Source organism: Mastigoproctus giganteus, chromosome 8 (assembly GCF_048544385.1).
Source record: "Mastigoproctus giganteus isolate SK-2022 chromosome 8, ASM4854438v1, whole genome shotgun sequence".
NCBI lineage: Eukaryota > Metazoa > Arthropoda > Arachnida > Uropygi > Thelyphonidae > Mastigoproctus > Mastigoproctus giganteus.
This window is the reverse complement of record NC_143582.1, coordinates 115,494,844-115,518,234: the sequence shown is the minus strand read 5'-3', so window position 1 is coordinate 115,518,234 and position 23,391 is coordinate 115,494,844. Positions and strand designations below refer to the sequence as shown.

General features: G+C 38.6%; 1 protein-coding gene across 7 annotated transcripts in view; it reads left to right on the top strand.

Moving 5' to 3' along the window:
* Nucleotides 1-23,391, top strand: part of ash1 (histone-lysine N-methyltransferase ash1) — a 1,128,611-nt gene that overhangs the window by 639,857 nt on the left and 465,363 nt on the right. For all 7 annotated transcript variants that reach the window (XM_090378882.1, XM_090378880.1, XM_090378881.1 and 4 more), the window contains one exon: nt 1,159-1,256. In XM_090378882.1, coding sequence (XP_090235008.1) covers nt 1,159-1,256 — 98 coding nt within the window. The remainder of the gene's footprint in view (nt 1-1,158; nt 1,257-23,391) is intronic.

Sequence of the window (23,391 nt, the reverse complement as noted above, 5' to 3'; positions counted from 1 at the left end):
GTGTACAAGAACAACAGGCCTAACATGGTTACTGGCATTAATCGGGGTGTTTAGTAGCTTGTGAACAGCTGCCCAACCAGTATAACCCATGTCATGCTGCAAATTGTACACTGTAATGGTACTAACATGTGTCCTGCTCGTCTCTCTGAGGGTCTGTCCGAGCTGTGATAAAGTCAACCCGCATTCCATGCAAGCAATTCTTTGCAGACTTTGCAAGTTATCCAGGTCACTTCATTATGGTTTCACACCAGTTTTCTAGCATTTGCGGATTAGATCACCAGTTATCAATCTGGAATTTTTGAAACAATTGAAATATCACCCACAGACTGGTTGCTTATCTTGTATACTTTACCATTCTGCACTTGAAGTCTCTTAACTGTTGATTGCGGCACTCTCACCAGCTATGAACAGAGGCATGTCTGTTTATTAATGGCAGGGCAATGTTTATATACATTTTTAAAGGTCATTTCAAGTAAATTTCGAATAGTCTTTCAGTACAAATCTTCTAATAAATCTTAGGTACATTTTATAATAGATGGCAGTGCAAAAACAGATATTAAAATTTTAATAAGAGTTCACGTTTTCATCCATTGTTATCTAGAATTCTGATCCATTCGTTACTTAAATTGAATGAGGTGATGCCAAAGTAGATGTATCACTTGTGCATCACCAACTCCCCTTCAGGCCCTAGACATTTTTAAGAGCTCACTCTAGAAATGGTTAAATACATAATTATTATTATGTTAATAAAATAATTCTCTGTAATTCAATTGGCATTCTATTTTAATGAATAGGGTGCAATAACTAAATCATTACACACAGAATCATCTATTGGATGGATGCTTTATTGACATGGTACTTCGTAATATATGTGTTCTGGCATGAACCCATTATGTTATTGCAGTACAGAGTAGTCTCTATTGTTTGCAAGGCTTTAGTAAATAATGGTGGGAAATACTTTATGATGTTGAAACAGATATTTGATCTAACATGGATTAGTAATATTATATTAAAAGAGAACTGACTGAAACAGCACTCTGCTAATATGGCTGTAATTGTTCTTATTCATTGTGTTGCATAAGCATATTTCTTGCAGGAATATATAATATTGATATACAATATTGATTTATATAATGAAGGTCCCTTGTGTTTTTTCAGAAGGTTAGCAATGGCTGAAGAGAATACTGAATTAGCTAGAACTGCAAAATTAGCCCAAGTATTTAAAGATATATTTACTGCTGTGACTTCATGTAAAAGTAAGTGAAAATTTTCTGTCAAATAATTTTGCTTGCTTGTAATCACTTATATTATCTTGAATATTGCACCTTTTTTATACAAAAAAATATTAAATATTAAAGAACATGTAATTTTTTACTTTGAGACTTCCACTTTTCTTCTTCTTTTTATTAATTTTTAATGGTTTAGCCCAAAAATAAAATATGCCGAGTTGTCCAAATTTTGGGGTGAAAATTTAATTAAATATACAGTAGTAATATTCTATGAGAGTGTTTCACCACTTGAATCCTTCAGTAAGCAAAGTGATGGTATTTCATTGGTTGATGTATATTAGCATTATATCATTAGTGTTATATTATATTGGTATTAGTAGTGGTACGAGAGAGTATTAGTACTAGTAACCATACCATTATTCTCAAAACCATGTCCTCACTTATCATGTATCTAAAATTATAAAGTGAGAATAACTGTCTTATTGGAGAGTGAATAAACATTAAAAAAAACTGTCCATTTATTTGCAGTTTAAAATTTCAATATTGGTGGTACCTTGATGGTTGTCTCAGTTACATATTTAGCACTGTGTCTTGGCTCCCTAATAAGCACAGCCTGTGCCCACCAAATACAGAGGATGCGGAAAGGTCAGGGAATGACCACCGCATATCCCCCCAGAGCAATATGCTCCTAAAAACCAAATAACAAACAAACCCTAATAAGCCCATACCTGATTTCAAAGACTGTTCTAATAGTTCATCCCTTTCATTCACCACTGATTTTATACTTCAGTGTAATTGCAAGTATTGCAGTACAGAAATACAGTGTTTTTCATTTATGTATGACCATAATATGACCACATCATACCCTTCATCGCCACTTAGAGATCCCTGTGAATTAACTAATGAGCCTGGCACTGCCCTTTCTGCTCTCTCCCATGAACTGTGAGGACAGTAGTCACTACTGTAAATTGTATGAGTAACAGTTGTCATTTAGTCTATTTAAGTTGAATGTTATAAATCTTATGGTACGGCATCTTTGTAATGTAATTTGTTTAATGCCAGTTGTTTCTGTCACCTTAATGTCTCGTGTAAATTAACGGTGCCCTAGATACCGAAAAAAAAAAAAATATATATATATATATATAACATAACTGTTTTGGGATATAACTTAAGGATTTAATTTTTGTTTTAAATTTTATTGAATTAAATTGGAATCATGACTCTGACCATAGCAGCAAAGCAAAAGGCTCAAGCTAATGGGAGTGCTGTGGTTCAGGGGAGAACTGAGGGGGGCAGTTGCCCTCTGAATCACAGTCTATTAAAATGCACTGTTTGCTTGAGTTTGCGGAGCAGTCGGGTACGGGACATGATACTGCCAAGGGGGATGTCTTTGTGTGTGCACGATGTAAGGAGTGCAAGGAAATCAGGCGACAACTCAGCGTTGTTATGGGCCTTTATTGAGACCTTGAAGGACAGGGTGGATGCCCTCGAAGGAAATAAATTGAGGGGCCCATCAAGATCTCAGCTGCCCACATCAACGCCAGAGCTTGCACTTGGTCATCAGGCAACACAGGGGCAGCCCCCTAGGCAGAATGCACTGGTCCCACAGGAACTAGTAGTTGTTGGTGACTCTATTGTCAGGGAAACGGGGAACATGCTTTGTAAAAAGGATAGGTGGAATAGGACCAGGGTATGTCTGCCAGGGGCAAAGGTTGATGACGTTGTAGAGCGGATATCATCTTTTAAGGGCACAAAAGGTGATATAGTTGTACACGTTGGCACTAATGATATTAAGAGTAAGAGACCGGTGGAATTACTTAGCAAGTACAGGTCACTGTTGAAAAAAGCCGTGAATTAGGGTTGAACTTGAAAGTGTCTGCAATTCTGCCCAGACACGATAGGAGGGAGTATATGATGAGAGCCTTGTCAATCAATTCGGCCCTGGAGGGATTGTGCAAGGCTCAAGGGGTAGAATTTTTTTCAGCCTGGACTGTACTTGTTAACAGGAGAGATTGCTTCTACAGGGATGGGATACACTTAAATAGAAAGGGTGCAAGAATTTTTGCTGATGCTGTCGAGGCAGTGTTAGGTGGGTCGGAAAACTGCTAGTTGGGGGGATACAAGGACTAATAGATTAACAGTAGCCACTGGCAGAGGTGGAAGTGATTCTTGAACTGCTTCTATTCAAATAAGCAGAAGTCTGAAAAGCAAGATGCAGGATATTTCAGAGACTGCTGGTAGTCATTGCGTTACAAGTAAACACATGGGTTGTGTTAGGGTAGCTAAGAATAGAAACAGGTGCATGTATACCTGCGTGTACACCAATGCTAGGAGTTTGGTAAATAAATTTGATGAATTTGAGGTATTGCTCAAAACATCAAAGGCAGATATTGTTGGGATATCAGAGACATGGTGTCACACAGATATAAGTAATGCAGAACTGGAATTTGGGGAATACAATGTATATAGAAAGGATAGACAGGACAGGAGGGGAGGAGGGGTTATGCTATTAATTAAGAAACACATAAAGTCAAAGGAAGTGAAGCCAGTTGACATCGATGGACAGGGCAGTGTCCAGTCAGTTTGGTGTGACATAAGCATAGGGAAATCAAAATTGAGAGTAGGAGTGTGCTATAGGCCTAATGACTCTGATGAGTATAATAATATATTGTACAGGGAAATAGAGTGGGCCAGTAAATCAGAGAGTCTTATAATGGGGGATTTTAATTTCCCAGATATTGACTGGAATTTGTGGGTTGGTCACTCGCACACTAGCAAGGCTTTTGTGGATTTATTGGATGATTGTTTTCTACATCAGCATGTTCGTGAGGCAACAAGAGGGAGCAATACTCTTGATCTGATTATCAGTAGTGATTCTTCATGCATTAAGAACCTGCAGATAAATGAACCACTAGGTGGCAGTGATCACAGTGTGTTGAAGTGGGATTTACTCAAGGAGGTAACTACCATCAGAGGTAAAGGGAAGGGTTTTTGTTTTCGTAAAGGCGACTATGATGGTCTGAGACAGTATTTAAATTCTATACAGTGGGACCAACTGATGATGTTACCAACAGCAAACTCAAAATGGGAAGCATTCAAGGAACTAATCTTGGTGGCTACCAGGCTTTACATACCAACTAAGAAATATTGTTCAAGGTTTAGGCCTAAATGGTTGTCAGATGGACTAATGAGACATGTGGCAGAGAAGAAAAATGCATGGGATACATACAAATTAATGGGTGACATGGAAGCCTATGATAGATATAAGTTGGTCTGTAACCAAGTCACAAAGGAGATTAGGCAGGCAAAGGCAGACTACGAAAAATCCTTGGCAAAGGATGCAAAGAAAAACAGAAAGGAGTTCTTTACATACTTGAACTCGAGAAGGAAAGGGATGAATCAGATTGGTCCACTGGATATTGATGGTTCAACAGTTGAGGATCCTGCTCAGGTGGCTAACAATCTAAACGAGTATTTTGCATCTACATTCACGCATGAGGAGTTATTCAGGAAGGAGAATGATGTAGGTAAAGTAAACATTGGCAGTGAGCTGGATGATTTTGTAATAACTGAGAGGAAAGTGGAGGAGAGATTGTTGAGGATAAACATAAAAAAGGCACCTGGGGTGGATGGGATCTATCCAGTTATATTAAAGGAGGCAGCAAAGGAAGTATGCAAACCCCTAGCCATAATTATGAGAGCTTCTTTGGACTCAGGGGAGGTACCCATAGACTGGAGATGTGCAAATGTAACCCCAATTCACAAAGGAGGATCAAAGGCTGACACAAGTAATTATAGACCTGTTAGTTTAACTTCTGTTCCAGGTAAATTAATGGAGGCACTGGTTAAAGAAGCACTGCAGGATCATCTAGACAAGAATTCAGTTATAGCTCAGACGCAGCATGGTTTTGTTAAGGGCAGGTCTTGCCTGACCAATTTGATTGGATACTATGATGTAGTCACAAAAGAACTGGATGCAGGGAATAACTTTGATATTATATATTTGGATCTTAGAAAGGCTTTTGATACTGTTGCACATGGAAGACTGCTGCACAAATTGAAACAGTGTGGCATTGGAGGCAAATTGCTGCTATGGATAAGGGGATGGTTGAGTGGCAGAAGACAGAGAGTGGTAATCAATGGACACTGCTCAACGTGGACTAATGTTATTAGTGGTGTTCCTCAAGGTTCAGTGTTGGGTCCATTGTTGTTTTCGGTGTTTATGAATGATATTGATGATGGAATATCAAGTTTAATGTCTACGTTTGCAGATGATACAAAGGTTGGCAGGGTTGTTAAGGACACTACTGACGCTATGCTGCTGCAACAGGATCTGGAAAGGTTGAACAGATGGGCTGAGAGGTGGCAAATGAAGTTTAACATTGACAAATGTAAAGTACTACATATGGGTAACAGTAACCCCAGAGCAATGTATCAACTCTGCGGTACTACACTGACAGTGGTGGAGAATGAAAAGGACCTGGGGGTAATTGTGCAGGCAGATATGAAGTTCTCTGAGCAGTGCAGACGAGCTGCAAGAGTAGCTCATGGTGTCTTGTCAATGATATACAGGAATTTTTCTAGCAGGGATAAGGAGGTGATTATTCCCTTGTATATGGCAATGGTTAGGCCACATCTTGAGTACTGTATACAGGTCTGGAGGCCTCATTTCAAGAAGGATGTAGAGCTGCTGGAATGGGTACAGAGAAGGGCAACAAGATTAGTGAATGGAACAAAGGGTTGCTCTTACGAAGAAAGGCTTAAGTTTTGCAAATTACAGAGTCTGGAGACTAGGCACCGGCGAGGTGATCTGATAGAGGTGTATAAGGCTTTGAATGGTTTGAGCATGCTCAATGCCAATGGGATTCTTCATCTTCCTCAGAATAATCACCTCAGAGGGCATAAATTCAAATTGAGGAAGGACGGATGTCGGATAGATGTGCGGAAATTTGCCTTTGGCCAGCGGGTGGTTGGTTGGTGGAACCGACTTCCATCACTTGTTGTTGAAGTTGATAGCCTAAACAAATTTAAAGCTCAACTGGACAGGTATTTCGAACGAACGGAGGGGTGAAATGGGAGAGGGTTTTTTTTTTTTTTTTTTTTGGCTGATGCTGAATAAGCTTGCTTTCTTGCATCATATGCCTCTACTAATGCTAATGCTAATGCCATTCTTGTTTTGCTCTTTAATGTCTTATGTTATTTAATGTTTCTTTTTTAACACTTCTTATCTGTAAACCCCTGGCCTTTTGGCTGTAAAGGGAAAGTTCAACACTATTTAACCTGGTAATCAGCTACAATCAATAAAGATTCTCGCTCTCTCTCTCTCTCTCTCTCTCTCTCTCTCTCACAGGATTAACTTCAAATGTGTGAACTGTAGAGCCTGGAAATGAGATACCGACTGTGGTACACAAGCCCCTGAGAGTTGACAGTAAAACGAACAAGGGTGAAAAATGCCACAAATGATTCTAGACTAGGAGCCATATATACAAGCTTGTATAGGAAACACTATATACAGCATACAATAATACACCTAACAACAAAAGCCAATTAATAATGAATATGTGATCCTCAAGCACAATAATACTTTTTAGTAATCAGCCATAGAGAACAAACCAAATCATGTAGTCTTATATAAAGCAATCTTTGAAAACTGTTAACAGAGACAAAAATAATACTGTTGATATATTGTATTTTATGAACACACTGTCAACAAAGTTTCCTCTGTTTCTTTTTAATCATAAATTATAATTTCACTGGGAAATTTCAAGTGTAGCCATTTCCTTATCATTTATCTCTAGTACGGTTGTACACCAAAATCAGCTTAAAATTATGTGCTGCATGTCCTAAAAGATTCAATTGCCCTACAAAAATATTGTATTCTTGGTCAGAATTTTTGAAGCCAGCATGGGCATTTTAAACTTTCAGTGTGGATTTTTGCAAAAGAAGAACACAGTAGAACCAGTGGATATGGTAAATAAATGAACTTTAATACTATAAAGAAGCTTTTGGGGTAACTAACCCCTTCCTCAGTTAAGTACATACACACACACAGAAATGTAAACATAACATAAAACATTAGGAATGGAATAAACTAAATACGCAGTGAGAGCTCAGATTGCTGGGAGAGTGTGCACATGAACGTGATCGTGTTCGGTCACTTACTATGTCAGATCAGGCGATTGTTGTTGTTGGTACCCGGTGCATATATGGTTTGACTGCCAGCATTTGTTGTGATTTAACACTACTGACTCCAAAATTGGGTGTAGTCTTATACCTCTACTGCGATTTAAAACTTTGTGACAGCTAGATTTGTTTAGGGACTCTAACCATGGGCAGTGATAGTAGTGCCAAGATTGGTCGATCACCTCGCTGTCGCGACTGGATTGAGGTTATGTTGAGTTGACCAGAGATGCTCTGCAATTGCAGAGTGCACAGGATCACCAAGATGGATGGACCTATCATGTTCTGAGAGGCGGTCCTGAAGTCATCTGGATCTTTCCCCCACATAGCAGCCGCCACAATAGTGTCAAGTGATCCAGTATACAATAATGCTGCATAAATGAGGGGTGATGGATGTTTGACTCTCGAGACCAGAGATCGCAAACTCCTACCAGGAAGTTGTAAGCACTTCACCATTTAACCTATCCATTAGCTCTAAAAGTTTGTTCAGTTCTTCCTTGAATTTATTTAAGCTATCAGATTCCACAATGACAGAAGTTTATTCCAGCAATCAACCACTCGCTGCCTAAAGGCAAATTTTAGCACATCTACTCTGCGACTGTCTTTCCTCAATTTGATTTATTCCCCCTCAAGTGCGTAATCAGAACAAGAAGAATAATCCCATCAGCATTGAGCTTGCTCAGCCCAATCTGAGTCTAATACACCTCAGTCAGATAGCCTTGCAGGTGGCTACTCCCCAAATGCTGCAATTTGGAGAACTTGTGCCTTTCTTGGTAAGAGCATCCCTTTGTTCCCACTCTCAAATCTCGTTGCCCTTCTCGGTGTGGCTTGACCATTGCCTTGTACAGAAGGATAAGCACCTGCTTATCCCTGCTAGCAAAGTTCCTCTATATCATTGACAAGACCCCAAGAGCTTCTCTGGCAGCTTGTCTGCACTGTTCTGAAAACTTCATATCTGGCTGCACAATTGCCCCCAGTTCTTTTTCATTCTCCACTACCTGGAGTGCAGTAATGCACAGTTGGTAGGTTATTCTGGAGTCAATGGTACCAATATGCAGTACTTTGCATTTGTCAGTGTTAAACTTCGGTAATCACCCATCAACCCAACTTTTCTAGATCCTGTTGCAGCAGCATACTGTCATTAACAACCTTTGTATCATCTACAAACTTGGACATATACAGGCAACACCCCCCCCCTCCCCCGCATAACACGGTACTTCTACAACACGGTTAGAGAATTGTGGCGAACTTGCATAACTCTAACTTTCAAAGAATCATTACTATTGAATAATGTGCCAGGCCATCAAAAAGATTTAAGTCATCCAAACATTGAAGTAATATTCCTACTACATAGTACAACTTGGTCCTTGAGGTTGTCACAGACATTCCCTCAGATATGCCAGACAAGCTGTTCTTGCTACCTGGGAGTCTAAAACGCTGATGGAACTGATATTCGGGTAACACTCAAGTCAAGTGGACCCAATTTCAGCAAAGTCCAGACGGCCTGTGGCAGCCAAATCCTCTGCTTGCACCTTCACGATGGTGGGACTGTTAGCAATCCTGGGTATAACCTCCTTGCACAAGTACATGGTGAGTGACCACCCAGGTGTGAACCAACGTAAGCAGGGGTTGAGGTGTGGCGCCCACACCACATGGAGGAATGCCGCCCCTCTATGTTACCAGGCAGTACTAGGTGGTAGATGACTCTCATCAACCGATGTAATACCACTACTTTTCTTATTGGAGGCTTGATGTAGTGGAACCCATGTTTTGTCTCTAGAGCTACGTTCCGGTCAACCCTTCCCTATCTCTTCCATCATGCAGTATGATTCATGACTTTTGAGGTTATGATGAACATCGTGACGAGATCCAATATTCCTTATATTTCGAGGGTACAGCTCTAAAACGGTGTTCGCAGGCCGGCCGCTAGTTAGTACACTGAACCGAACCTATTGGTAACTCTCTAGGAGGCTTCCGGATCAGCAGTCCTGAATATAATCTTGCAACCTCTAATCTGCCAGATAGTGACTGAAGGGAGTCCGAGTAGTGTGTATGCGGGGAGCATTGTCGAGGCCACCTTATGTCAAGGATCTGGGTATATTCTTGCCATGTGTACGCCATATCCAAAAATTTCATTACTTCATACAGCATGTCCCACACACTTTTTCTTACTATTGAATACACCATGAATTGTCACACTAATAGAGCAAGCTTATCTGTGAAAAGATCTAAACCTCTCAAGCACTTCCTAATTCAATTCACAAATATACGTGGTCTCAATTCTAATCTCAACGATGTCCATTTCCACTTGCAGTCTGCCAAACACCATGTACTTTTTCTGACAGAATCTCAGTTATCGGTTGATTCAACTACTGCTAATCTCAGATGCCCAAATTATTCGCTGTATGATTCCTTTCGCCTCAAAGGTGGTACTTGTGCATATGTCCATTCTGATATTCCGTCAGAGAATGGCAATTTGGAATCTCCCCCCTTTGATCTTCTCTTTCTTAAATCTCTTTACCCCATTGTGTCAAATTCATATGTTGTCTCTACCGTTCTCCCAACTCCACTAATCACTTGGAGCTCTTTGACTTCCTCTCTTTGCAACTTGACTTTCTCCAATCCAACTTTCCTAACAGTGAGGCAATTTTCCTTGATGATTTTAATGTTCACAACTCCAGCTGGCTTCCGTTTTCTAGTCACACCGACCCAGCTGGTCGAGATGCTGAGGCTTTTGCAATTACTAATAACCTTACACATATTGTTCATTTACCTACAAGAATACTGGACAATCCTAATCATACAGCCAATACGCTTGATCTTTTTCTCACAAACAACCCTTCTAAGTACACGGTCGAAATGAGAGGTCCTTTTGGCACTTCAGATCACAACTTAGTGATTGTCTCTTCTCCAGTGGAACCTTTATCTCATGGCTATTCCCAACCTCGTGTTGTTTGGCATTACAAAATTGCAAAATGGGATGACCTGTGAGACCTTTTCTTCTTTTCCTTGGTCGGATTACTGTTTCAAAACTTCTGATGTCAACGTTTGCTCAGATCGTGTCACTGAAATTATTCTTGCAGGAATGGAATCCTTTATCCCACACTCCACTTTAAAATCTCGTCCTTTATCTAAACCTTGGTTTTCCAATAAATGTGCTAAGGCTGTTCAAGAGAAGAATGTTGCATATCGTAAGTGGCTGGTTTCTAATTCTCTAGTTTCATTTTCTGTGTACACCAAAGCTTGCAACAATTGTAAAGCAATTATTAATCAGTCCAAACTAGAGTTTGAACAGGCTAAGAGTAGAAAACTTGCTTCTTGCCCTAATGGTAGCCGAGCATTCTGGTCTCTTGCCAAAGCTATTGGCCGCAACTTTTGCCCATCTCTGCTCCCACCTCTGTCCAAACCAGATGGTTCTGTTGTCACTTCAGCCAAGGATAAAGCTGACCTGTTGCATCCCATTTTTCTTCCAGCTCATGTATTAATGACCTTGGTAAAACACCTCCCTCCATTCCCAACACGCTCCATTCAATGCCCCCTGTGGTCTTCCGTCAAAAGGATGTCAGAAGGAATTTCAAGAATCTTAATGCTAAGAAAGCTCCAGGTCCTGATGGTATTTTTCCACTTGTTTTCAAAACCTGTGCTCCTGAACTTACTCCTATTCTTTGCCCCCTTTTTTTTCACTTTCTTATTCCAAAGTTGTTTTTCCTTCTGCTTCGAAATTTGCTCATATCCAGCCAGTTCTTAAAAGGGGTGACAAATCCCTCCCATTTCAATTATTTCTACTCTTTCTAAAGTAATGTAGAAATCAATTAACCGCTAACTCTTAAACTACCTAGAAACCTTCCGTCTGATCAATGATCGCCAGTATGGATTCCGTCAGTGTCGATCTACTGGTGATATTCTGGCTTATGTTACCCATTTATGGACTGATTCAATGGAAAGGTTCAGTGAAACACAAGTAGTTGCTCTTTACATCTCAAAGTCTTTCGATCGTGTTTGGCATAAAGGTCTTCTAAACAAGCTTCCATCTTATGGTTTGCCAACTGTTTTTAGTAATTGGTTATCCAGTTTTCTCTCTGATCGCTCACTGAGGGTTATGGTAGATGGTTCTCTGTCTTCTAACTTCTCCACTAATGCCGGTGTCCCTCAAGGTTCAGTTCTTTTCCCCACTCTTTTCCCCCTATATTAATGACCTTCCATTGACTGGAAATCCTATCCATAGTTTTGCCGATGATAGCACATTGCATTCCACTTTCCATTTTGAGAAACCTTGTCCTGCTCAATCATCTTCAACTTCTCGAAAATCTGCTACCAATTCCTTAAATGCCGATCTTCAGGTAATTCTCCAGTGGGGCAAAGACAACTTAGTTCATTTCAACCCTTCAAAAATTCAGTGTTGTCTTATATCTCGCAAAAAGGATTCTTCTGCTCCTATGCTTATCTTTAGTGACACTCCGATTTCTAGGCAAAATGATATATCTCTTTTGGGGATTACCCTGACTTCTAATCTCTCTTGGCACAAGCACATTACAAATATTGCTTCTTCTGCATCTAAAAAACTTGTTTTTCTCTTTCGCTCTCGGCGTTACTTTTCTTCCTTTCAGCTGCTCATTCTGTATAAATCGATAATCTGCCCTGCTATGGAATATTGTTCCCACATCTGGGGTGGTGCCCCCAAAACCTCTCTCGGGCTTCTTGATTCCATTCAGAAAAGGGCAGTTAGGTTAATTACTGTTTCATCTCTAACAGAGTCTCTGCACTCGCTGTCTCATAGACATACTGTTTCTTCTGCATGCCTGTTCTTCTGAATTGGCTTCTGTAATTCCCACTCTTTCTCTTTCAAAACAGTCCAAAACTTGCCGCCACCAGCCAACATCCATTTACTGTCCAACTTCAAACTCACAGAACTAACTTTTCATCTTCCTTGTTTATTCATTCAATTGCCGTTTTCTGGAACAACCTTCCTTCATATGTATTTCCTGAAAATTACAGTCTACAGAAGTTCAAGTCCAATATCAAAAAATATCTTCTTTCATCTTCTCAACCTCCAACCGAAGCACGGTACTAAGTACTATAGGTTCTAATACCTCTCGTGTTTGGGGTTTACATAAAAAAAAAAAAAAAAACTTCTTTAATTAAATCGAAGCATGATATCTACCTTTGAAACTCATTACATCAGAAAATCATTAAAATAGATTTTGAAAAAATTTATTCCAAATTGAATTGATGCAAAATGAAAGTGATGGAGGTATGGATACCTCTATCAATTTGAGACTGTATCGGAATCATAGCTTTATTGCTCAAAGGAGGAAAACTCTCAACATCAAATGTGGGTTGGAAAAATGTCTGACCACACTTAATTCATTCACAAAATGTGGTTGAAATGACAGAAAGTGGTGTCCGTGCAATAGTACAATTTGCTAGGTCGGTAGGTGAGGAAGGTTTTGAAGATACGACTACTAGCACAGTTGGTAGAATCGCCGTCAACTCCACACCAGGTGGAAAAGACCTAACCTTGAATGCCGTCGATGGCGGGAGGAATTTTTAATGGTCTTTTTCACAACTTGATTGAGTTAGTCGGTCGCAGCTGAGGGTAGCATGGTTTTTCTTCCGGAAACTCGGCTTTTTCGTCCCTAAAAAGACAAAATCAACCCCAGAACACATATAATTTGAACACTCAGAGCAACATTGCCTTAATCGCCGATGCTTATAAAAAAAAAAAAAAAAAAAAAAAAGGATATATTTTATTGAAGACTTTCTGGCAAAGCAGATATGATGGAAATGGCATTGGAGGCAAATCAACTCAATTCAGAGATAGCGCAGATGAATTCTGAACTTCCAAATTTAACACTAAAATGTATACAGGAAGTCATAAAGTTAGCCGAGCAATTAGAATCTTATTTTTTGAACTCAGATTCTTCAACTGAACGGAATCCAAATTTCAAAAGGAAAATCTTCAAGAATGCTTAGTTTCATACAATGAAATTACAAAGATCTATCAAGCGAAAGCAAATAAACCCAGATTAATGATTTTTTAAAGAGAGCAGAATATGCACAAAATCTAGAATGGTTTATTTTTGTCAATTTTGTTTACACCTTGTTAAATGTAACCCCCCATTTTTGTACTGGTTCTTAGTCCCGTATAACACGGTTTCACATTACACAAGACTTCTTTTATAAGAAACTAACTACCGTGTTATACGAGGGTTATCTGTATCTTCATCACGATCATTGATAAATATAGAAATCAACAATGGTCCCAACACATAACCCTGGGAGACTACACTACTGACATTAGTCCACAAAGAGCAGTATCCATTGGTTACCACTCTCTGTCTCCTCCGACTCAACCATCCCTTTATCCATAGAAGCATCTTGCTCTTAATGCAATACTAATCCAATGTGTACAGCAGTCTTTTATGTGCAACAGTTTCAAAAGTTTTCCTGAAATCCAAGTATATGATATCAAAATTATTTTTTCCATTCAGTTCCTTTTTGACCACATCATAGTATCCAATCAAATTGGTTAAGCAAGATTTCCTTCTAACATACCCACACTGTGTCTGAACTGCCTGGGTGTCTCAGAGGGAAAGAAGTCTTGTCTAGATGATCCTGCATTGCTTCGTTAACCTGTAACTCCATTATTTTCCCTGGTACAGAAGTAAACTAACAGGTGTATGATTAGTCATGTCACCCTTTGATCCCCTTTGTGAATTGGGGTTACATTTGCACATCTCCAGTCAGTGGGGGATGTTCCCTGAATCCAATTGTGCTTTCATAATTATTGTTAAAGGTTTTCTTACTTCCTTTGCTGCCTCCCTTAAAATAACTGGATAGATCCCATCCACCGCAGATGCCTTTCTTTTGTTTAACTTCAACAATTTCCCTTCTACTATCTACTCGGTTATTGCAAATTTAATTTAGCTCCCTGTTAGAGTTTGATAAGCTTCTGGCCTCCACTTCTCTACAGGATTCCTCTTGTGTGAATGTAGATGCATTTGATGTCGATGGTTCTACAACAGTTGAACAATCGATATCAAATGGAACAATCTGATTCATCCTCTTGCTTCTAGAATTTATATTAGTAAAGAAGTCTTTGCATCCTCCAAAGATTTCTCATAGTCTGCTTTCATTTGACTAACCTCCTTTGTAATTTCTTACAGACTAGCTTATATGTACTATAGGCTTCTTTGTAACCTGATAATTTATATGCATCCTGTGTAGTTTTGTTCTCTGCCAAGTGTATCATTAGTTTATCTGACCTCAGTTGAAGATGTCAGATGAACACTAAACCATGAACAGTATTTTTTGTTGGTATGAAAAGCCTAGTAGCTTCCAAGATAAAAAAATTAAAAAATGTCTGAATGAGTATTTTGCATCTACATTCACACATGAGGAATTCTGTAGGAAAGGGGAGAACAGGAGCTTATTTATTCAACTCTATCAGGGAGCTTATAAGACATTCTCCTTTGATAAAAAAAAAAAAAGTGTGTCAAGTGTCGATAAATTACGCTGTAACATATATGACACATATCACTTAATGCAGAAAGCAAATTGCATTCCAACCCAAAATTTTCTGCACATTTCCTTTTCACCCAAAGACATGGTGGAGTATAGAATACACTGTTGCTAGAAAAGCATAAAATAAGGCATGCAATAGATTTCACCAGTGTCCCACCATTGAGAATCTAATATTCCTCAAGCAAGGTCATGAAAGCAATATATTCTAACCCATTCCTGGGTCTATTTTGCATCACCTATAAACCAATTGCATGGTAAGAGAGTTGTCTGGAACAAAATCTGTAAAATGCAAGGTAAATGCAGAAATTCTTTCTCCCCAATATTTTGGTATAATGGTGGTATTATTGCTGAACCCACTGTACTAGTAAATGCATTTGGTGAAACTTTTGTTTGAGTCAGCAAGAACATTTTACCCCAGACATTTTTAATAAACAAAGACCAGATAGAAAGAGTTAAACTAAACTTCTGCCAAATTGACTTGAATCAAACGGTATACCTTTTATAATGAAAAACTCTGTACAACCCTCACATTGTTACAAGTGTGTGCAGTTGGACCTGATTACATGTATTCCAAGATGCTAAAACATCTTGGTATGAACAGGTTAAAAGCTACACGAAATTAAACCAACAATCATTCCATGACAGTCTAGCAAATGGAAATCTGCCAAGTAGTAGTTCTTTCCCCACTCTGGATTGGTCTAACAGATTTGTTTGACCAATTTGGAGTCATATAATTGGAGCACCCAGTGGAATGATATCCACTGCTACAACATTTAAGTGACAAAATATTTTAAATGATATTTTTAACCATACCACCTTGTTGTCATTGTTTTGCCATCCTGTTGCCTGAAAATTTGTTTAAGACAGACTTGGCCAATCTGCCTTTGGAATGATTTTTCGTTAGTCTTCACTTCGTTTATCATCTGTACTGCTCCGATATGCCCTTAGTCACCCATGTACCATTAAATGCCAAATCAAACTAATCAGTTCACAATTCCTCATAGGAATAGTGTGAGACTATTTAATCTGGTTAGAAAAACAAACTCAGTTCAGAGCTTCTTTTTCTAGTGAAGCCTTGGAAACAAGTCCTGCAAGCAAGTCTAGGCAGCAGGGCCACTGTTATGAACAAGTCAAAAAGTTGTACATTTGAGAGAGAGAGAGATAGAGAGAGAGCTTTAGTTAAGCTGATGTTTAAAAGCATACTATATATAGGATCGTGTTGCCAATAAAATTATGAAGGGGACTTGGGGGTGATTGTGCAGGCAGATATGAAGTTCTCTGAGCAGTGCAGACGGGCTGCAAGAGTAGCTCATGGAGTATTGTCAATGATATACAGGAAAAATAATCACTAGTGCACTGCTTGCTTTAAAATAATTTTCTTGATTTATTACTTTTTCACAAAAATGTCCTGTTTTTAGGAAGCATTTCTGGCTTTTTGTGAAAAAAAAAATCCTGTTCCTCCCCTCTTTTTGCCCAAAAATATCCTGTTTCCTTCTGCTTAAAGCTAAAAAGGTAAACTGCAGCCATTATCAACCCACTGCAGGATGGAAGCCTCCTCAGCAGTTCATGCTGAGGGAAATGGACCATAATCTGCCATGCTGGTCTAGTACGGGTTGGCAGGTTGACCATATTTAGCAGTCAGGGGGCTTGAACCCTGATCTAATCAAAGAGTTTGTGCTACTGCACTCCCGCTCCTGACCACTCAGCTACAGAGGCCTTTTCCTTCTGCTTACAAATGTCTAATCTCCAGATTCATGAAAGTTGGCATTTGGCAGCTATGTGTAATACAATCCAACTTGCTCCTCTGTGTGACCAACAACCAATCACCCTATGGTGGTTTGATAGAATTTCATGTAACTTTTAAAATAGCAATAAAAATAGAAATTTTTTTTTAGTTACACAATTTTATTAAAAGACCTAAAATTACAGCCACTTTGGAATGGAACTTGAAAAACTAGTTTCAACTGAAATATTGAAAACGATCAAAATGTTTTTATAGAGTTAATGGATAATATTTCACATTTAACTCACTGAAAAAGATCCACCGGTATTAGACTTCAAGATTGGTGGGCAGTTGCAATGTTCAATCTGTGGACCAAATGCATATTCCCACTCTCCTTCCTATGATAACTATTTTCCCCAAATATGTTCAAGTTCTTCAACAAAAAAAAAAGCATTGTCTTCCAAATTCTCTCCTCCTTCCCCGATGCACACAGTGTCTTTGTCTCCTAGTTGAATATAGGTTCTATAGTATAGAACTATATGCATATAAGTTAAACTCAGTAAAATATCAGCAAAACAATAAATACATAAATAATAGTTTAATGTTCACTGATTTTGACACAAGAATTTTGTCCATAGTAGGTGCTGTGACGGACAAAATTCTCAGACAGTTTTTAAATTCTGTACAGTGGGACCAACTGATGATGTTACCAACAGTAAATTCTAAGTGGGAAGAATTCAAGGAATTAATCGTGGAAGCTACTAAACGCTTCATACCTATTAAGAAATATTGTTCAAGGTTTAGGCCTAAATGATTGTCAAATGAGCTAAACTCATGGAAGAGAAGAAAAATGCATGGGATGTATATAAATTATCAGGCGATACAGAAGCCTATAACAGGTATAAGCTAGTCTGTAATAGAGTTACAAAGGAGGTTAGGCAGGCGAAGGCAAATTACGAGAAATCTTTGGGAAAGGATGCTAAGAAAAACCGCAACGATTTCTTTACTTATATAAACTCTAAAAGGAAGGGGATGAATCAGATTGGTCCACTTGATATTGATGGATTGACTATTGATGATCCTGCCCAGTTAGCAAATAAACTGAATGAGTATTTTGCATCTAAATTCACACATGAGGATTATTAAGGGTTGAAAATCGTTACATTACATTCAATCCTACATTAAGGATTGAAAATGCCAGAGGGTTATCAAATTGTAACAGGGTGCTTAATGATTTTGTAATAACTGAGAGCAAAGTGGAAGAGAAATTGTTGAAGTATTAAAGCAGGCGGCAAAGGAACTAAGCAAACCCTTAGCTATAATTATGAGGGAATCTTTGGACTCAGGGGAGGTCCCCATGGTCTGGAGATGTGCAAATGTATCCCCAATTCACATAGGGGAAACGAAGGTGACACGAGTAGTTACACACCAGTTAGTTTAACTTCTGTTCTGGTTAAAATAATTGAGTCACTGGGGGCTCACATCTGGTGAGTATGGGCTTGGCACACCCAGGGTCCTGAGCTGGATATCATCATTCTTCTCTTTCTTGGTGATTCCCTTCTACTTTTGTCTCTCTCTCTCTCTCTCTCTCTCTCTCTCTCTCTCTCTCTCTCTCTCTCAGGGTAACTTGGGAATTTTTTTTTTTCCTGGTGCAGCATAAGCCTCAGGCTTACTTGCACCATTTGGCTCTTATAATAATATAAGTTGCATTGCAGGATCATCTAAACAAGACTGCAGCAATAATTCAGACACAGCATGGGTTTGTTAAGGGAAAGTCTTGTCTGACAAATTGGATTGGATATTATGATGTGGTTACAAAGGAACTGGATACAAAAAAAAAAATAATTTTGATCTCATATACTTAGATTTCAGGAAAACTTTTGACACTGTCGCACATGGAAGACTACTGTACAAATTGGAGCAGAATAGTATTAAGGGTAAGTTGCTACAATGGATAAAAGGATGGTTGATTGGGAGAAGACAGAGGGTAGTAATCAGTGAGAGCTGCTCTTTGTGGACTAATGTTATTAGTGGAGCCACACAGAGTTCGGTGTTGGGTCCACTGTTGTTTTGTATATTTATCAATGATATTCATGAAGATATATCAGGCTTAGTGTCGAAGTTTGCAGATGATACAAAGTTGGCAGGGTTGTTAATGACAGTAATGGCAGTGTGCTACTGTAACAGGATCTAGAATATTTGGAAGATGGGCTGAGAAGTGGCAACTAAAGTTTAACATTGACTAATGAAAATACTGCATATGGATAGAAGTAACCCCAGAGAAATGTACCAACTGTGTGGTACTATACTTAGGGTGGTAGAAAATGAAAAAGACCTGGGAGTAATTGTGCAGTAAGATATTAAGTTTCCTGAACAATGCAGACAGGCTGCAAGAGCAGGTCATGGGGTTTTGTCAATGATATACAGGAATTTTGCTAACAGAGAAAAGGAGGTGATTGTCCCTCTGTATATGGCAATGTTCAGGCTAAACCTTGAGTACTCCCTACAGGTCTGGAGGCCTCATTTTAGGAAGGATGTTGAATTGCTTGAGCGTCTACAGAGAAGGGCAAGAAGATTGGTGAGGGGAATGAATAAACCAAGAGAGGCTTAAGTTCTGCAAATTGCAGCAGATGGAGACTAGGCACCTGCGAGTTTATCTGATTGAGGTGTATTAGGCCTTGAATGGATTGAACTTGCTGAATTTTGATGGGATTCTTCCACTTGTTCAGATTACGAGCCTAAGGGGGCATAAATTAAAATTGAGGAAAGACAGCTGTAGAATATTTGTACATAAATTTGCCTTTAGCTAGCAGGTGGTTAATTGCTGGAACAAACTTTCATCCGTCATTGTGGAAGTTAGTAAGTTAAATAAATTTAATGTGGAACTGGACAAACATTTAGAGGGAATGGTTGTGTGATTTTTTGGCTGATGCTTGCTTTCTTGCATCACATGCCACAATTACTATTACTACAGTAAAATCTCGTTAATACAAACTCGGTTTATACATAGTACTCGTTTATATGAAGCACACACCATTCCCCTGCAAAAGGATGGGCTTTTCTATATAAACATATTCGGTTAATATGTATTACAAAGTTCTTTTTCACCCCATGAGAAATAAATATTGTCATTTTGTATGTTTAATACAAATCTTGGCAGAGTGATCTGATTATTGTCCCATGGTTCCCTACTTCCCAAAGGATGGCACTGACTTGTTAGAAATTAGCTTTGTATAAACAAAAGCAGTTTATGGTAGCTGCAATGTCAAGTGCACTCTGAGAAACATCTTTCTGAAGGATGAGTTGTTAAATTAACTAAATAATAAAATGGTTTTCAAAGCTGTTTACATGTGCTCCCTTGCTCTCCACGGGAATAAGGTCAATTGCAATTGTTACCCCAGTTCAAAGAGTCTTTTGCTATTGTATACGGCAATCTATTTTTTGTGCCATTTTATCTGAGCTGTTGTCTTTGGTTTATATTAAATCTTATTTAACAGTGTTATGACAACAAAATGTAGATGGACAGAATTAAGCCTGAAAATTAAACGAAATTATACAAGAGGCTAATAGGATGGAAAGAAGCAAAATGTACATTGAAAGAATTCAACATCCCTTTACCTACTTTATCTACAATACTGAAAAACCGAAGATTTGAAGAAGTGTGTGACACTGGAGCAGAGATGGAAAACAGGAAACGAATTCATGGTGCAAAGCAGAAAGAGCTTGAAACAAAACTTTTCAAGTGGTATCAAAAAATGCGTGCATCTAATTTGCCAATATCGGGTCCAATTTTTTTTCAAGAGAAGGCAAATTATCTAGCTTAGCAATAACAGTCTGGATTAGTCGACAAAGAAAAAGCTAGACTGGTTGTGTTCCATACAGTCCATCTTTGAAAAATAAGAGGCAAAGGATATTTTTAATCTTGATGAGACAGGTTTATTTTATAATTTCCTGTCACACAAAATATTTGCTGTTCGAAGAGAGTCTTGTCATGGTGGAAAATTAAGTAAACAAAGATTCATTGTTCTGTTATTCTGCAACTCAGATGACAGTACAAAACTATGCCCACTTGGGATTGCTAAGTTTTCCAAACCAAGATGTTTTAAAGCAGCTAACCAACTTCCCTGTGATTATGAGGCCAATAGAACTGCTTGGCTTGCAGACAAAATTTTTCAATCTTGGATATCAACAGTGGACAGAAGAATGGCTTCAGAAAAAATGAACATTTTGATGATTCTAGACTGTCGTACAGCACATTCTGCCGAGACACTTAAGGTGCCAAATATACGGCTGTTGTTTTTAACCACCCAATAGCACCAGTTTAATGCAACTACTGGATCAAGGCATTTATATCCTCAAGAGAGCATATATGTAGAGCCCGCCTGATAAGGTACTTGATCCGCCACATAGGAGGAGGAGGAAACAATTTTCAGCCAAATTGGAATGCCTTGGATGCTATTTGTAATCTTGTTATTGCTTGGGAAAGTATTACATCAAGTGTAATAATCAGCTGCTTCAGAAAGAGTGTTTTGGAGAGAACATCATCGAAAAACATGGTCCAACAGACGAATGTGATAGCAACAGTGAGGAATGGAGAAATTTGAAGGAGCATATGGATTTTGTTGGTGAATTGGAGGAGTTTGTGAAGGTGGATGAAGAAGTTGCTACCACTGCAATGCCAACAACAGAAGAGCTGCTGGGTACCAAACAAAATGCTGATGGTTTTGTTACCAGCGAAAGTGAAGCAGTGCGCACACTGCCATCGAAAATAAATGCCCAAAATGCATTGAACATAATAGAGAATGTGTTGGCCTGCAGTAATGTTGATAAAGAAACAACTATTGCATTTGCTGTAGTTAAAAATGAATATAGGATAAAAACTGTGCAACATTGGATTCTTTCTTTAAATTAGATTAATTTATTAAAAAGTTAATGATTTGTATGTCTCCTTTTATATTAAGATTGTAACTCTTTTTACTGTGATACTAAAATATTGTATACATCAAAATATATACTGTACAATATATTTATTTTAGTTAATATTGCTTTTCTCTTAGTTTACGCACTGCTGCTCCTGCCCACCGTAGCCAGGTGGGCAGGAGCAGCAGTGCGTAGCACACGCTTCTTGATTAGACCAGGGTTTGAGCCTGTGACCACCAAATACAGAGGATGCAGAAAGGTCAGGGAATGACCACCGCATATCCCCGGAGCAATATGGCCTTAGTTGCTAATGCTCCTAAAAACCAAATAACAAAGAAATCTTAGTTTATCTTACAAATAAAAATGAAATCTTTAAAAAATATGTTATTTCTATTACTGTATTGTTAGACAAAGCTTTTGTTTTTATTTTATTTTATTAATTTATTTTTGATATTATTATTATTTATTATTATTCTTTGATATACAGTAGGTACCAAAAAAAAAAACATTAGAATTTCGACACTTTTGGGGGATCTCGTTACTACAAACCTTGTTATTACAAAACGTGAAAATTTAGGTCCCTTGAACTTTGTATTAACGAGATACCACTGTATTACTATCTTAACATTCCATATTAATAAATAGGCCATCTCCTCAAATTCACGTATGGAATAAAAATCATTCAGAAGTTTTTGCTCAGTTCCAGATTTTAGGATCTTGTGGTATCACAGTTCCTTCCCCATACCCATATATGAACAATAAATTATTTTAGATCAAACAAAAACAAGAATTACAGCATTCTGAGATCAGGAGAAATAGACAAGAAGATGTAGTTCTAGCAAGTTTATGCTTAAGGCAAACACCCACTTGTGGGATAATCCACCTCCTCCACAACCTTTACATTGTATGCATCTCTCCCATATAACAGACATTAATTTCATCTCTGTATCATGACTACAACAACCATTAACATTTACCCACGTATTAAGAAATAGACCAAATCTAGATGTGCTTTTTATTTACCATCTGTATGAACATCATCTGATGTGTGATAAACTATTTGCTTATGTATCTAATTATATGAAAGCACAATTTGGAATTTGGCCTAAGTTTCCCTTTTGTGCCACTAAGCCTCCACACCATCACCACCAGATGTTATTAAAATACAAAGGGTACTAGGAAAGTTTTGCAATATGACGCAACAATGAATCACAGGAAGCTGCTTGTTGCTGCATGTTGAGACATGTTCATACGTGCATAGTAGCCACCGTGCCAAGTCGATGGGCTCAGTTATTCATTAGTAGTGAGAGTGTAAAGTGCTTGCGATGGCATCGTGGTCACGAAATGAGATAAGGACAGTTTTGCGGTATAATTTTGTGCGTGGTTTAACCATAGTCCAGTGCTTAGAAGAAATGACTCTTGCACTAGATGATGATTGTCCACATCGTACAACGATATTCAGGTGGTATAGAGAATTCCAAAGGGGAAATTTCACTCTGGAGGATTCTGAGAAGCCGGGAAGGCCACGAACGTCAGTTACGGAGGAAAACGTTACTGCTGTGAGGAAAATGCTTGACGAAAACAGGCGAGTGACCTACCAACAGATAGAGGATACTTTGGGCCTAAATGCACCAGCAATTCGTTCGATTCTGCAAGATCATTTGCACGTGAAGAAACTTTGTTCTCTCTGGGTGCCGCATCAACTGACTGAAGAGCAGATGACAACGTGTGACTTGGTGCCGGGAGATGTTAAAAAAGTTTGATAAGGGACAATCTCGGTATGTGAACAACATCGTGACAGGTGACGAGACTTGG